The sequence below is a fragment of the Mirounga leonina genome, unplaced genomic scaffold (assembly GCF_011800145.1).
Source record: "Mirounga leonina isolate KUSES-001 unplaced genomic scaffold, KU_Mleo_1.0 Mir_92, whole genome shotgun sequence".
Lineage (NCBI taxonomy): Eukaryota > Metazoa > Chordata > Mammalia > Carnivora > Phocidae > Mirounga > Mirounga leonina.
Window position 1 is genome coordinate 7256505 of NW_023270852.1, and position 16587 is coordinate 7273091.

Here is a 16587-nt window from a genome sequence, read left to right on the forward strand (position 1 = left end):
AAAGCAGTGGAATTGTTTCATTGACCTTTATCATGATGGGATTTATGCTGACTTTATTTTGTTGATTTATTTTTTAATTAAAAAAACTTTTTATTGGGACTCCTGGGTGGCTCAGTCAGTTAAGCATCTGCCTTTGGCTCAGGTCATAATCCCAGGGTCCTGAGATCAAGTCTTGCTCAGGGGGGAGCCTGCATCAGGTGTCTTGCTCAGGGAGGAGCCTGCTTCTCCCTCTGCCTGCCGCGACCCCTGCATGTGCTCTCTCTCTCTCTCTCTCTCTCTGACAAATAAGTGAAAGAAAAAAAAATGAAAAAAATAAGAACTTCTTACAAATATTACATATGTGGTTCATATTATATAGTTTTTGTTTCTCCAAGTTTTATTACATATAATTGGCATAAAAATGTTGACTTTAACATTTTATTATTTTTTAGATAAGTATGATTATCAGTGATTTTTGTATCTCATCATTTATTGAATTTCAACTTTCTAATTACTGAATTTTCTTATACCGTGTTCATTTGGGCGCAGTGTAACTTGAATGTTTTCGGTTACATTATTACTCTTGGCATCTGCTAATTGGATCTTATAGGGTTATCACCAACTCTAAATTTGAACTTCAAAGAAATTTTAAAAAATTGAACTTAAAGGGATTTTTTTTTGTCTTAAGAAAATGTCTGAAAAGAAATCATTTATGTTTCTGTGTGTGTTTTTCCTCTATTCTGCAGAAGCTGTTTTCCTTGGGTGCAGGAGATAGACAGCTGATCCAGACTCCTTTGCATGATAGTCTTCCTGTCACAGGCACTAGTGTGGCTCTCCTGTTTCAGCAGTTGGGTATGTTTATTCTCCCATTGTCAGTGTCCTCTTGTGGATTTATTTTAAGCTCATATCACCTGACATGAATCAAGAAAAAAAAACTAATGATTAAATATCTGATATATAAAATACGTAATTATGTGGGTTCTAGTCTTAAATGGTACTTATTCTTTTTAAAAAATTTTTAACTCTGACCTCTTTTGCTCTGGAGTCAATTAGACATATAGAAAATAGGCAGATTTTCTTTATGCTTTAAAAGATGAATAGATAGTATATTTTGCTTTTCCTAAGATGAATTAGTTTTGTAGAAACCTTGTCAAATGGAACAAAAAGTCCTGTCCTTCTAATCCATGATCTGGATCAGAACTTTATCTCCAATTTTCTAGCAATGGAAAGGCTGAAGAATTGCAGGGGGACACCGGAAAGTGCATTCTGTCCATCGGACAGCTTGTCCTTCGTTTAAGGAATAGTATATAACTTTAGAGTGAAGATGTTTCTGATCAGGGCTGTCAGAGATTCCCATTTACTTTACCTCTTACTTGTGCTTTATATGTGCCTGCATATGAGTGTCCCATTCTCTTTGATCCAATCTTTGTCAGTGTTCTCCATCTGTCTTTGTCTTTTTTTTTTAAATATCTTATTTATTTATTTATTTATTTATTTATTTATTCTTATGTTAATCCCCATACATTACATCATTAGTTCTAGATGAAGTGTTCCATGATTCATTGTTTGTGCATAACACCCAGTGCTCCATGCAGAATGTGCCCTCCTCAATACCCACCACCAGGCTAACCCATCCTCCCACCCTGTCTTTGTCTTTTTTAAGTTACATTGAAACCTTCTCTTCCCTAGGGCTCATATTCTCCATGGAATTACTAGTTCCTTACACAAAACTTCTACCCTCTTGTTTCCCTTCTGTCTCATGTTGAATTTTGCTTCTAGCTCAGCACTCTAATTTGTCACTCCTTTTTCATTAATGGCCCCATCCTTATTCTTCTGCTGTGACTTCAGTTGTCAAATTTAGAAAGCCTCAGAAGAAATTAATGTAAATATACAGTTTTATAGTATCCTAATAAAGATTGATGGTGATACCAATCCCAAAGTAGTAGTTTCCCCCCCATTATATCAGGAGTTCAAACACTAAAAAATTACCTATCCTTTGTTCTTTCCCCTCCGAAATATTCTACTACTCACTGAGTCATTTCAACTAAGTCCTAATTTAATTAAAGCTATTTTTTTCTTAATATGTGAAACAGATAAACTCTCCCTGGTGGTGGTTCTCTAAAGACTATCTTGTTGATTAAATACTTTCCATAAACTTTTAGAAATAATTTTAGGGAGTTCATGGGTTATCTGCAGCCTGTCCATGGTCCCTACTAACCATTGACTTAGTTGATTTTAGCCAAGCACTATTCACGTGACTTTTTTACTTTTAGAAGAGGCTATATACCCCATACAAGGGTCAGTCAAAACAAAGATTTACCATTAAGAGGAACAAAAATAATGACACAAAGTAATCCACCTTTTATCTTAATGAGTGCTTTATAAGCCTGTTATTTTTTTGAGTTTTTATAATGATTTGACAAGGGGGAGGGAAGGGATGTTACTGGCATTTAGTGCCCAGGACTAGGGCTATTAAACATCTGTCATGCATGATGTATGTGTACCAGAGAGTTTTTACCTCAGAAACACCGGTAGCACGCCCACTGAGAAAAACTACTATAGATAAAGTATAAATATATAAAACCTGGACCTTTCTTCAAGTAACAGTGGTCTATATAATTTAGACTAACCCTCTTAACAAAGACTACTTGAAAAACTATGTAAATATAAACATCATCTATTTGAAAGCATCAGAGGCAGTAAAGATACTAAAGGAAACTTAGAGAAGTGAGCCAGACATTTGGGACCAGTTTTTCCCAGAGCATCTGTTGATTTTGGAAGAAGTAACTGAAAAGCTGATCACAGCAGTATTGCTATCCCATACGGAACGGGAAAACTGAGTTCAGGTTTTACCAAGGGAGATTTCTTTATAAAGCTCTCCTGCTTTGAGTTGGGACTGCAAGGGACCACAACCTAGGAATGAGAAATCACAAGTAAACCACACAAGGTCCCTTGAGGAACTGAAGTGGAACTTGAAATCATTTCAGTTCCCTGAAATGGATTATCGTGATCCTTGGTGCTACTGTCTCTAGCCCTATAGTACAAGTAAAAGTAAATTCCTCTCTGGAACAAGATAACTGTATTCTAGGTCTTCAGTATGTCTACAGAATTTCATATATATATGCCCAGCACTCAATCAAAAATAACCAGAAATATGAGGACTAATCCTATATGAAAGAAATATAGAAGAAACCATAGACAATATAAAAACCCATAGGGGCACCGGAAAATAGTTATCAAATTCACATATTAAAATAATTGTGCTTGGGGCGCCTGGGTGGCTCAGTTGTTAAGCGTCTGCCTTCGGCTCAGGTCATGATCCCAAGGTCCTGGGATCGAGCCCCACATCGGGCTCCCTGCTCAGCAGGAAGCCTGCTTCTCCCCCTCCCACTCCCCCTGCTTGTGTTCCTGCTTTTGCTGTCTCTCTCTGTCAAATAAATAAATAAAATCTTAAAAAAAAAAATAATTGTGCTTAAAATAGTGAAGGAGACAAACAGTCAAGAATGAGAATTTGGGGAGTGACATCAGCAAGATGGCAGCATAAGAAGTCCTAGTCCTTTTCCTTCCACAGAAACATTGCTTTAATGATGATATACTGACCAAAATACCCAAATGAGAATTCCAGAATCTAGCTATGAATGTGCAATACCCCAGATGATCACAAAGCTGAGAACAGACACGTTTTAAAATGGGTAAGAAGAGCAATTTCACTTTACCCTGTCAGCCTCTCCCCTAAGCCAGCAGAGCTCAGTGCTGGGAGAGGACCCCCCGACTTGCAGCTTCTCCTTGGGAGGGAGAAGGAGAACAATGGAGTATGCATGCCTTTTTCTAGCTTTGTGGAGGGCTGCCTGAGGGTGAGACTGTCTCACCTCATTTGGAGCCCTGACTGGATCAGCACGGTTTGGATACCACTGAGAACAAAGAAGAGTGAAGGGTAACTTGCTGTACCATCACTGTTTGTCGCAGTTGGGAGAAGGTGCACAACTTGGGGCATATCGAGAGGAAAAACAGCATTCCAGCTTTTCAGAGAGCTGCCTGAATATTGGCAGAGTTGTAGAGGAATTGTATATTTAAATCACTTCTGATGAGAATGTGAATTGGAGCACAGTTTTAACTTTCTAAAAAAGTTAAATAAACCAAATAATCCAGCCATTCCACTCCTAAGCCTTTTACTCCATTTACCTAAAGAAAATGCTTTAACATTGTCCATAAAATACTTGTACATGAATGTTCATATCCACATTTTTATAATAGTAAAAAACTGGGAACAAGATCAGTGTCCATCAATGGCAGTGGATAATGGTGATGGTAATGGATAAATATTCTCTGATATATCCATACAGTGGAATGCTACTAAACAATACAAAGTAATGAATTATTGATACAGCATAGGTTAATCTGAAAATAATTATGCTGAATTTAAAGCCATACAAAAAAGAATGCATACTATATGATTTGGTTTCTATAAAGTTCAAGAAAATGCAGTCTCATCTGTAGTAATAGAAACAGGTCACTGGGGGCGCCTGGGTGGCTCAGTCATTAAGCGTCTGCCTTCGGCTCAGGTCATGGTCCCAGGGTCCTGGGATCGAGCCCCGCATCGGGCTCCCCGCTCGGCGGGAAGCCTGCCTCTCCCCCCTCCACTCCCCCACTGCTTGTGTTCCCTCTCTCACTGTGTCTCTCTCTGTCAAATAAATAAATAAAATCTTTAAAAAAAAAAAAAGAAACAGGGATTGAGGCGCCTGGGTGGCTCAGTCGTTAAGCGTCTGCCTTCGGCTCAGGTCATGATCCCAAGGTCCTGGGATTGAGCCCCGCATCAGGCTCCCTGCTCGGCAGGAAGCCTGCTTCTCCCTCTCCCACTCCCCCACTGCTTGTGTTCCCTCTCTCGCTGTCTCTCACTCTGTCAAATAAATAAATAAAATCTTTTAAAAAAATAAATAAATAAAATAAAATAAATAAAAATAAAAAAAAAAAGAAACAGGTCACTGGTTGCCTTGGGGGTGGGAAGAGAGGGATTACAAAGAGATATGAGGAAAATTTGGGATGTTTGTGTTCATTATCTTGATTGTGGTGATGGTTTACAGTAGGTATATATATATATATATATATGTAAAAATATATCAAATTCTACAAGTGAATTGAAAACATATATTCATATAAAAACTTGTACATGAATGTTCAAAGCAGCATTATTCATGATAGCCAAAAAATGGAAACAACCCAAATGTCCATCAATTCATAAATGGATAAACAAATGGTGGTATATCCACATAATGGAATAATATTCAGCCATAAAAAGGAATGGATTGTTGATACATGCTACAAATGGACAAATCTTGAAAACAGTATGTAAAAGTGAAAGAGGCAAGACTCAAAAGGCCATATATTTTATGATTCCATTTATATGAACTGTCTACAATAGGCAAATCCATCGAGACAGGAAGGAGATTAGTGGTTGCCAGGAGCTGGTGGGGAGGGGACAATGAAGTGACTGATAATGAAAATGGGGTTTCTCTTCAGACATGAAATTTTTTTAAGAGTTAGAGACTGGTGATGATTTTACAACCTGTGGCTGTGCTAACCACCGCTGAACTGTATACACTATATAAGGGTGAGTTTTATGGTCTATGAATTATAGCTCAATAGAGAAAAAATTATTAGGGCCTTGTCAAAGGAATTCAGGAGCCATCCTGAAGAGACTTGTGATGGATCCAGGATGGTATAATTTGAGCTTCATAAATGGTGACAATTGCAGTTGGTTGAAACCCAGCAAATATTTTTATCTTGTTAAAATTTTTTAATTAAAAATTTTTTTAAAGATTATGTATTTGAGAGAGAGAGAGAAAGAGCATGTTGGGAAGGGGAGAGGAAGAGAATCTGAAGCAGACTACATGCTGAGCGCAGAGTCCAACACGGGGCTCAATCTCACAACCCCGAGATCTTGACATGAGCCAAAACCAAGAGTTGACACCTAACTGACTGAGCCGCCCAGCTGCCCCCAGCAAATATTTTTAAATCTATGAATTCATGATAACATTAAATGAAAAATTATTACCTTAGAATATGACAGGGAAATGATTTGTTATCTTGAAAACTTATCAATAAAGGAAAAGAATGCAGCATTTATTCTGTTTTGTCTATATGGATTGCAGTACAGGGTAATGTAATAGTAGATTAGGGGAATTGTCTCTTTTTAAAAGTGTTCTATCAATAAATGAAAAGAATTATAGTACTAGAACATCATTTTACAGTTTAGTAAATGAAGATCTGAGCATCAACAAGTATTATCATAGGAAGGAAAACAAACAAATATATCTAGCCTTGCCAAACACTACCTGTAGTTTTGCCGGAGGGATTAAATCCGATTGCAGAAAATACAGAAGATAGGAGAACATAGTGTACTACACAAGATTGCAATTGTCAAAATCTAGGTTCTTAGAAAATGTGGTATATATATATATATATACAATGAAATATTCAGCCATAAAAAAGAATGAAACCTTGCATTTGCAACAACATGGATGAAGCTAGAGAGTGTAATGTTAAGCAAAATAAGTCAGAGAAAGACAAATACCATATGATTTCACTTATATGTGGAATTTAAGAAACAAGCAAAGAAAAAAAGAAAGAGAAACCAAGGAACATACTCTTAACTATAGAGAACAAACTGATGTTTACTAGAGGGGAGGTGGGTGGGAGGATGGGGGAAATAGGTAAGGGGATTAAGAGTACACTTATCATGATGAGCATTGAGTAATGTATAGACTTGTTGAATCACTGCATTGTACACCTGAAACTAATATAACACTGTATGTTAACTATACTGGAATTAAAATTAAAAACTTAAAAAAAAAAATCTGTGTTTGCAAAAAGTCTATTGGTCAAATGTCCCAGGTTCTTTAACAAATAAATTATAAGGAAAGGAAAGGAAAGGAATGGAGGAGTAACCTCTAGATTAAAAGAGATTTAAAACATTCCATTTTGGAGGCTCCTGGGTGGCTCAGTCAGTTGGATGTCTGCCTTCGGCTCAGGTTGTGATCTCAGGTTCCTGGGTTCAAGTGCTGTGTCAGGCTCTCTGCTCAGCAGCGAGTCTGCTTCTCCCTCTTCCTCTCTCTATGATCTCTCTCACTCTCAAATAAGTAAATAAAATCTGTTTAAAAATCTCCTTTTTAATAGAGAGATTGAACTATAGTGTCTAGGAATGCACATTTGGGTGATAAAACTATAGAAAAAATCAGGAAAATGGTTAATAGAATAAAGTCAAGATAAGGGTTACTTATGGCAGTAGAGAGGTAGTTCTGATTGGGGGCACATAGAAGGGGCCTTTCGGGTTGCTGGCAAAGTTCTCTTTGTTGACTTAAGTAGTGTTTGTAAGATAATTCCTTAAGCCATCCATTGTATTTGTATGATTTTCTATTTTTGTGTTTAATCTTTCAATAAAAATATTTTTTAAACAACTTATAAAACTAGGGGCGCCTGGATGGCTCAGTCAGTTAAGCGCCTGACTCTTGATTTCGGCTCAGGTCATGATCTCAGGGGTCTTGGGATTGAGCCCTGCCTTGGGCTCTGCACTCATTTTCCCTCTCTCTCTGCTTCTCCTCCCCAATTGTGCTCTTTCTTTCTCTCTCTCTCAAATAAATAAATAAAATCTTAAACTTATAAAACTATTTTAACTTTTTATATATATACCTAACTTTTATTTTTTTAAAAAGTACAGTGCTTGAACAAATTAGACATTTTATCCTCAGATAATAGGAAGTCTAGAAGTAGGCAGTACAGGGCTGTTGTGTTGATTCCCAGATGTCTTCAGGGATGGTATGGAAATTCTCCTCCATGCTTTTCCCCTATTAATAAGGAGTTAATAAGACTGTGAGCTTTAAGAACTTTCTTATTATTCTGTGTGTCCTCTATATTTGGCATAGTACCTTGGACTCAGAAGACATTAATATTTTTTGAATAAATGAGTGAATCTATTAGTCATGAAGAAAATGGCAATCGTATTTCATTAGATGTTCTAGGTATGGATGAAGTGTGCCAGGATGTATGATTATTAGTCATTTGAAGATCAGATTTCATTATTTTACTCTCTAGTATGTTTGAGCTGAATTATCTTTTGCTTACATATTCAAAATTTAATTTTTCAGGGAAAAAATAAGGAAAAGATAAGAAAGGGAAGGAGAAAGAAGGATGCCTCTAAAACAGCGCCATGTGCAGAGTTGTAGTTTCCAGAACATGTGGTACTGATAATTCTGACTAAAGGCATGTTCTTATCACCGGTCATTTTGGTTGGACTGTTGTTGAAGGCCAATATTAGACCATTATCAGAGTTCACTACCTGGGTTGGGGGTGAGATGGTGGTGGTGGATTTTATAAAGCACAGAGAGGAAGCAGATAAGACTAAGATTCTTTTGTAGCCTTGACCATTTTCCTGTGGAAGGTCTAAATCTAATGATAGCATTTCCTTGGTTCTTCTCTCCAAGGATTGTTAGGATAATGAATTTGTTTTTCATAGTTTGAGATGTCTCTGTGTTTGCCTGAAATAATTATGTGGACTTCTACCATCACCCCATAATTTCCTGTCAATCACCCTTCATCTCTTACTTGCCATCTTATTTGTTTCTTTGTTCCTAGTAGCCTATGTGAACTATTTTTGTTTACCTGAAGATTTGTATCTTAAGTGTGGAAAACTGCAGGGTTTTTGTTTTTGTTTTTTTTAATGTTAGTAAGATTGTATTCACAGGACTGGGTTTTATAGCCCATCTCATTTTTTCATCTAATCCATAGCTGTTTAACTCAGATGTCCCTCCTTAACCCAAATAATTTTGTGAAATTCTCATGATATGTTTTGCTATATCTGTTTAGCTATAATTTGGATTTTAACAGCAAATACACTAGTTTTAGAATACTTATTCCCCAGGTTTTTACAGTATATTATTTATTAGACTTTTTTATTTTAAAGATTTTATTTATTTTATCTGACAGAGTGAGAGACAGGCAGGGGAAGTAGGAGAGCGAGAAACAGGCTCCCCGCTGAGCGGGGTGTGTGATGCAGGGCTCGATCCCAGGACCCTGGGATCATGACTTGAGCTGAAGGCAGACGCTTAACTGACTGAGCCACCCAGGCGCCCTTTATTTCACATTTTTAAAGTCACAGACTAAAATGATTTTGGACCTTCAGCTATTATCACTGTTTTGATAGTTAAACAACAGTAGTCTTGTATCATCTGTACTTACACTTTTTTTCCCAGCTTTATTGAGGTATTATTGACACATAGGTTATGTAAGTTTAAGGTTTACATGTGATGACTTGATGCAAGTATATATTGTGAAATGTTTACTACAGTAAGGTTAGTTAACACCTTTGTCCCCTCACATAATTATCATTTTTATGTGTATGCTGATAATCTTTAAGATCTCTTAACAACTTTTAAGTATATAATACAGTATTGTTAATTATAATCACCGTGCTGTACATTAGAGCCCCAGAATTTATTCATCTTATACCTAGAATTTGTACCCTTTGACTAGCATCTCCCATTTCTCACACCCCCGAGTCTCTGGTAACCACCATTCTACTCTCTATTCCTGTCTGAATTCAGCTTTTTTTTGTTTTTTTTAATTCCACATATAAGTGAAAACATAGAGTATTTATCTTTCTCTGTCTGACTTGTTTCACTTAACATAATGCCTATAAGGTCTATCCGTGTTGTCACAAAAAAGGATTTCCTTCCTTTTTATGGCTAAATAACATTCCATTGTATTACATGTATTTTCTTTATTCATTTATCTATTGATGGACACATAGATTATTTCCATGTCTTGGCTGTTATGAATAATGCTATAATGAACATGGGAATGTAGATATCTCTTTGAGATAGGGATTTCATTTCTTTAGGATATATAATCAGAAGTGGGATTGCTGGATCATATGGTAGTTCTTTTTTTTTTTATATACATATAATGTATTATTTGTTTCAGGGGTACAGGTCTGTCATTCGTCAGTCTTACACAATTCACAGTGCTCACCATAGCACATACCCTCCCCAGTGTCCATCACCCAATCACCCAATCACCCCACCCACCCACTCGCCTCCACTCCAGCAACCCTCAGTTTGTTTCCTGAGATTAAGAGTCTCTTATGGTTTATCTCCCTCTCTGGTTTTGTCTTGTTTTATTTTTCCCTCCCTTCCCCTTTGATCCTCTGTCTTGTTTCTCAAATTCTTCATATCAGTGAGATCATATGATACTTGTCTTTCTCTGATTGACTTATTTCAGTTCTATTTCTAATTTCCTCAGGTACCTCCATACTGTTTTCCATAATGGCTGCATCCTACTCACAGGATACCTTTTCTCCACCGCCTTGCCAACACTTGTTACCTCTTGTCTTTTTAGTAATCATTCTGACAAATGTAAGATGATAACTCACTGTGGTTTTGATTTGCATTTCCCTGATGATTAGTGATGCTAAGCATCTTTTCATGGCATTTATATGTCTTTGGAAAAATATCCATTCAAGTCCTTTGCCCAGTTTTTAATCAGATAGGTGGTTTTTGTTTGTTTTGCTATCAAGTTGTATGTGTTCCTTATATTTTTTAGATATTATTCCCTTATCAGGTAGATGGTTTGCATATATTTTCTCCTATTCTGTAGGTTGCCTTTTCATTTTGCTGATTTATTTCTTTACCTGTGGAGAAACTTTTTAGTTTAATGTTGTCCCACTTGTTTATTTTTTCTTTTGGTATCCCATTGAAAAAATCATTGCCAAAACCAATGTAAAGGAGCCTTTCCTCTATGTTTTCCTCTAGTAGTTTTATAGTTTGGGTTCTTATGTTTATGTATTTAATCCATTTTGAGTTATTTTTTGTGAGTGATGTGAGATAGGGGACCAGTTTCATTCTTTTGCACGTGAGTATCAAGTTTTCGCAGCACCATTTATTGAAGAGATTATCTTTTCCCCATTGAATATTCCTGACTCAAATATTCATTGACCTTATATGTGTGAGTTTATTTCTATGATCTCATTTCTTTTCCATTGATTTGTGTGTTTGTTTTTATGACAGTGCCATACTATTTTTATTACTTTAGCTTTGTAATGCAGTTTTAAATCAAGAATTGTGATGCTTCCAGCTTTGTTGTTTCTCAGAATTGCTTTGGCTATTTGGGATCTTTAATGGTTCCATATAAATTTTAGGATTTTTTTTTCTGTTTCTGTGAAAAATGTCATTAGAATTTTGATAGAGTTTGTATTGAATCCATAGATGGTTTTGGGTAGTGTGAACATTTTAACAATATTAATTCTTCTGATTCATAAACACAGGATATCATTCCACTTATTTGTGTCTTCTTTAGTTTCTTTCATCAAAGTCTTGTGGGTTTTAACATACAGATCTTTCATCTCCTTATCCCTAAGTTTTTAAAAATTTTTTTATTTAAATTCAATTTAGTTAACATATAGTTATTATTAGTTTCAGGAGTAGAATTTAGTGATTCAGCAGTTGCATATAACACCTAATGCTCATTACATCAAGTGCCCTCCTTAATGCCCATCAGCCAGTTACCCCATGCCCCCACCCACCTCCCCTCCAGCGACCTTCAGTTTGTTTCCTGTGATTAAGAGTCTCATGATTTGCCTCCCTCTCTGTTTTCATCTTTTATTTTTCCTTCCCTTCCCCTATGTTCATCTGTTTTGTTTCTTAAATTCCACATGAGTGAAATCATATGGTATTTGTCTTTCTCTGACTGACTTACTTCACTTAGCATGATACTGTAGTTCTCTCCACGTCATTGCAAATGGCAAGAATTCATTCTTTTTGATGGCTGAGTAATATTCCCTTGTGTGTGTGTATACACATACCACATCTTCTTTATTCATTCATGTGTTGATGGACATCTGGGCTCTTTTCCATATTTTGGCTATTGTGGACATTGATGCTATAAACATTGGGGTGCATGTGCCCTTTGAATCACTATTTTTGTATCCTTTCGGTAAATATCTGGTAGTGCAATTGCTGGGTCTTAGGGTTGTTTTATTTTTAACTTTTTTTGAGGAATATCCACACTGTTTTTCAGAGTAGCTGCACCAGTTCACATTCCCACCAGCAGTGTAAGAGGGCTGCCCTTTTTCCACATCCTTGCCAACATCTGTTGTTTCCGGATTTGCTAATTTTAGCCATTCTGACTGGTGTGAGGTAGTATCACATTGTGGTTTTGATTTGTATTTCCCTGATGCCAAGTGATGTTGAACATTTTTTCATGTGTCTGTTAGACATTTGTCCCTGAGTTTTTAATTATTTTTGATGCTGTTATAAATGGGATTGTTTTATTTCCTTTTCAGATAGTTTTTTGTTAGGGTATAGAAATGCAACTTATTTTTGTATGTTGACTTTGTACCCTGCAACTTACTGAATTAGTTTATTAGCTGTAATAGTTCTTTGGTAGAGTCTTTAGGATTTTCTCTGTATAAGATCATATCATCTATAGAGACAGTTTTACTTGTTTCTTTCTTATGTGGATGCTTTTTATTTTTTCTTCTTCCCTAATTGCTCTGACTAGGATTTCTAGTACTATGTTGAATTGAATGGTAAGAGTGGACACCCTTGTCTTATTTCTTATCTTACCAGGAAAGCTTGCAACCTTTTACAATTGAGTAAGATGTTAGCTGTGGACTTGCCATGTATAGTATTTATTATGTTGAGGTACATTCCTTCTATGCCCAATTTGTTGAGAATTTTTATCATGAAAAGATGTTGAATTTTGTCAAATGCTTTTTCTGCTTCTATTGAGATGACCATGTGATTTTTAAATCTTTCATTCTATTAATGTGGTATATCACGTTGACTGATTTGTGTATGTTGAACTACCCTTACATCCCAGATATAAATCCTGCTTGATGATTGTGTTTGATCCTTTTAATGTGATGCTGAATTCAGTTTGCAGGTATTTTATTGAGAATTTTTGCATCTATTCATCAGGGATATTAGCCTGTGATTAAGAGTCTCTTTTCTTATAGTGTCCTTATCTGGCTTTGTTATCAGGGTAATGCTGGCCTTGTAAAATTAGTTTGGGAGTGTTCCCTCCTCTTCAATTTTTTTGAAAATATGAGAAGCATTAGTATTAATTCTTCTTTAAGTGTTTGATAGAATTTACCAGTGAAACCATCTAGCCCTCAACTTTTCTTTGTTGGGAAGTTTTGATTACTGTTTCAATCTCCTTACTCATTATTGGTCTGCTCAAAATTTATATTTCCTCATGATTCAGTCTTGGTATGAACTTTTTTTTACATGCATACTTTCTTTTTGCTTACTTAGATTAACTTTAGCCAGTTTTTCATTAACTATTATTAGCTCAATATTTCTGTGTTGATTGTCTCTAATACTAAATATAGATGCTTTAAAAATTATTAAAATAGCCAGAATTTTTCTTCAGTTTATCTTATAAACATTATTTTTACCTTTTACATAAACATACTTAAAATGTTGAATATAGCTGTAATTTTCAATTCAGAAAGTTACTTTTACTTTTGAATATTTTAATGGAAAAATTTTGGTATTCTCTTTTGTCTTTCCCTGGGAAAGCTTCTGTCTATAACACTATATAATTATTCCTGAAGTGACAAGTTTTACAAGAATTTAAAAAATAAATAGATACCAAGAGCCAAGAGAGATACCAAGAGATACCTTACTAGCTAGAAAAGAGGACAAAGGGCATTACAGACCGAAGGAAGAACATAAGCAATGGTATAGAGCATAAAAAAGGTCTTCATAAAATAGTAAGAGGTTTGATGAGACTTAAGTTGTAGGAAATAGACTGTGATCAGGAAATTCATTGCTTTTCTTTTGACAATTAAAGATTAAGTATTTATGCTAGTTTTGTAAAGCTAGCCATTTTTAAAATACCAAAGACTGACTGACAGTGACCAGTTGAGTGCTTATTGACTAGTGTACTACCCTTGCTGGAATTACGCATTAATAAAGCATGTGGTTGCTACATGATATAATTTGAGGACAGTTCAGAAGAATCCTGGTTCAAAACTATCTTCTCCCTTTTCCTTTCCTGGTGCTTAAATGCTATTATTAAATAGTTATCTCTATCTTTGTATTGAGTTATCTTTTAATGAATGCAAATGATTTGAGGCAAGATAGCCATTAAGAGTTGTCCTTCATAATAATAAAAAAAAAAGTGGGTGGCTTAGTTGGGGTTAAGTGTCTGCCTTTGGCTTAGGTCATGATCTCAGGGTCCTGGAATCTAGCTGGCTTCAGGCTCCCTGCTCAGCAGGGGGTCTGCTTCTCCCTCTCCTTCTTCCCTTCCCCACCGCTGGGGCTCTCCTCTCTCTCTCTCCTCTCAAATGAATAAATAAAGTCTTAAAAAAAAAAAAAAGAAGAGTTGTCCTTTCTCACAAAATTCTCTTGTCCAAAATTTCATTTTGCTTTCAGCACTTAGGGATTAATATTCTTACCAAATATGGGTACTCCATTATTGAAGTATGCAACTTACAAATGATGGCAGGATAAATTACCTTCTTTTTCTGTGCTCTGTAGCAGTTTGTACATGTCCCTATTCTGTTGTGTTTAATTATTTACTTACCAACCTTCCATCTTCAGTGAACTGTGAGCTCTTATGAGCCTGCCTCCCATTTCTTTATATCTATCCTTAGAGTTTAGCAATTTCTTACATATCTCAGCAGCTCGGTAAAGGCTTAACAGTGGAGGAAAAAAGGAAAGAGGAGAAGAAAGGAAGAAGTTTTAATTAAGAGTTGTTTCTGCCAAGGTAATTCCCTCTTGTTTGATCCTTGCTTTAACTCTTCAGTTACTCAATATATTATCCTTCCCCTTTGTTTGCTATTCTATTCCCAAGACCTCTTTTGCTTCCTGCTTAAATGTAGATGTTAAGGAGATTTTAAAACCTGGTCGGTCAGAACTGGCACAGACTAGAATCTGGGCCATTTGGGATTGGAGTAATCTGTTTTAATTACCCCAGACTCAGAATCAATTGTAGGGTTAAACAAGAAAAGAAATGCGTTGTACCTTTTTACACGGTTTTGGTTGAGTTGGGCCATTTATGGATTACTTGGGATAAACACAATTAAATTTGAATTATTTGTGGCCATATGTATTTGTTAATTGACTTCCTATTTATAGGTCCATAAAGTATGTTTAATTCATGTCACACTCAAGGGAATAAGCCTATGTTCATAACCGCTAAAATATACATGGTTGCCCAATTCAGTTACCTTTTAAACTATTTTTTACTTAGATTTCCATTTCTAATATATTTGGAAATGATACACTGAATTTGTAACGTATTAAACATTGCCTCTCAGTGATAGTTATAAAACTAAACTATATAAACCTATATAAAGCTTTAGTTAATTTGTGAAGGTAGAGATCTTGTTTTTCTTTATTTCTATATTCCCAGTGCCTGAAACATGGTAGTTACTTGAGAGATACTGATCAAATAAATGAGAAATCTCCTTTTCCTTGACTTGTGTTAAGTCATGACCATTATTATATCATTTTCTCTGTTGTGGATTTATGTAAAAGAACTATAATAAATTGTTTAAGCTTTCCTAACATATATCCTGTCTTGAAACCATGGCCTTCAGTTCCTCAATTTGCCCGTTTGAACAGAGACATAGTGTTGTATCTGTGCAACATATCATTATTATTCAAGCAAAGGAGACAATTCTGGAGAAAAGTTTTTGGTGTTGTTTTTTCAAAACAGGAAGTAAATACATTTGTTAATGTGTGATGTTATGAATTCTAGAACTTTAACCCCTAAAGAAAAGTTAAGATCGGAAGTAATTTTTCAGAATGTTTTACTATTTGAATAATCAACAGGATGTGTGTGAACCATTGTAGTGAAATCAGTAGTAATTATCACTGGAATGTTTGTTTGTCTTCTCTACCGTTATTGTGCAGCTTTAGATGGACATTGACTACCAAAGACTAGGAAACAATTCAAGATTATGTAGAAAACTGATTATGACTTGTAGTTCAAAGAAATTGAATTTCTCAATAACTGCATAGGTATAAACACAGCAAGAAACATTGCTATTTAGGAATAAAAGCATTAATTTCTTAAAATATTTGAGATTGTTAATTATCTGAAACTCAAGAAAGCATGTGATATTTAAGAATACAAAATTTAAGTAATCTTCAGTTAGACATGGGTAAATTATTTGTATGTATATACTATATTATTTTCTGGATAATGGAAAACTTCCCCTTTGAGCACTAGAATATTGTCCCTAACTCATTTCAAATATAAATCCTAACTTAAATCCTGTTTTAGTAAGTACAGTATAATATTTCCCCCTTGGTATCATAAACTAATTGTTTTGACTGATGTAAGTGGATAGAGTCCCTTAAAACTACATGCCTGCCTTCTTCACAATTTATCTAATACTAAATGATGCTGACTATGAATTTTATCTTCTGATGGATTATCAAATGGATTATTTTTTTGTAGGGGATTGCACAGGGTTCAGATAGGAGTGGAGAGGAAAAAGTTCTTCCCCGGAGTCTTCAGGAAAGAAAGCCTAGATTCCTTTTCATGGTATTCAAATTCTTCTTGAACATGCCCCTGATAGAACTACTTACAGGTTTCTCAGTG

General features: G+C 35.5%; 1 protein-coding gene across 4 annotated transcripts in view; it reads left to right on the top strand.

Moving 5' to 3' along the window:
* The window catches only part of SBF2 (SET binding factor 2), a 466008-nt gene that overhangs the window by 233053 nt on the left and 216368 nt on the right, over positions 1–16587 (top strand). For all 4 annotated transcript variants that reach the window (XM_034995316.1, XM_034995317.1, XM_034995318.1 and 1 more), the window contains one exon: positions 726–831. In XM_034995316.1, coding sequence (XP_034851207.1) covers positions 726–831 — 106 coding nt within the window. The remainder of the gene's footprint in view (positions 1–725; positions 832–16587) is intronic.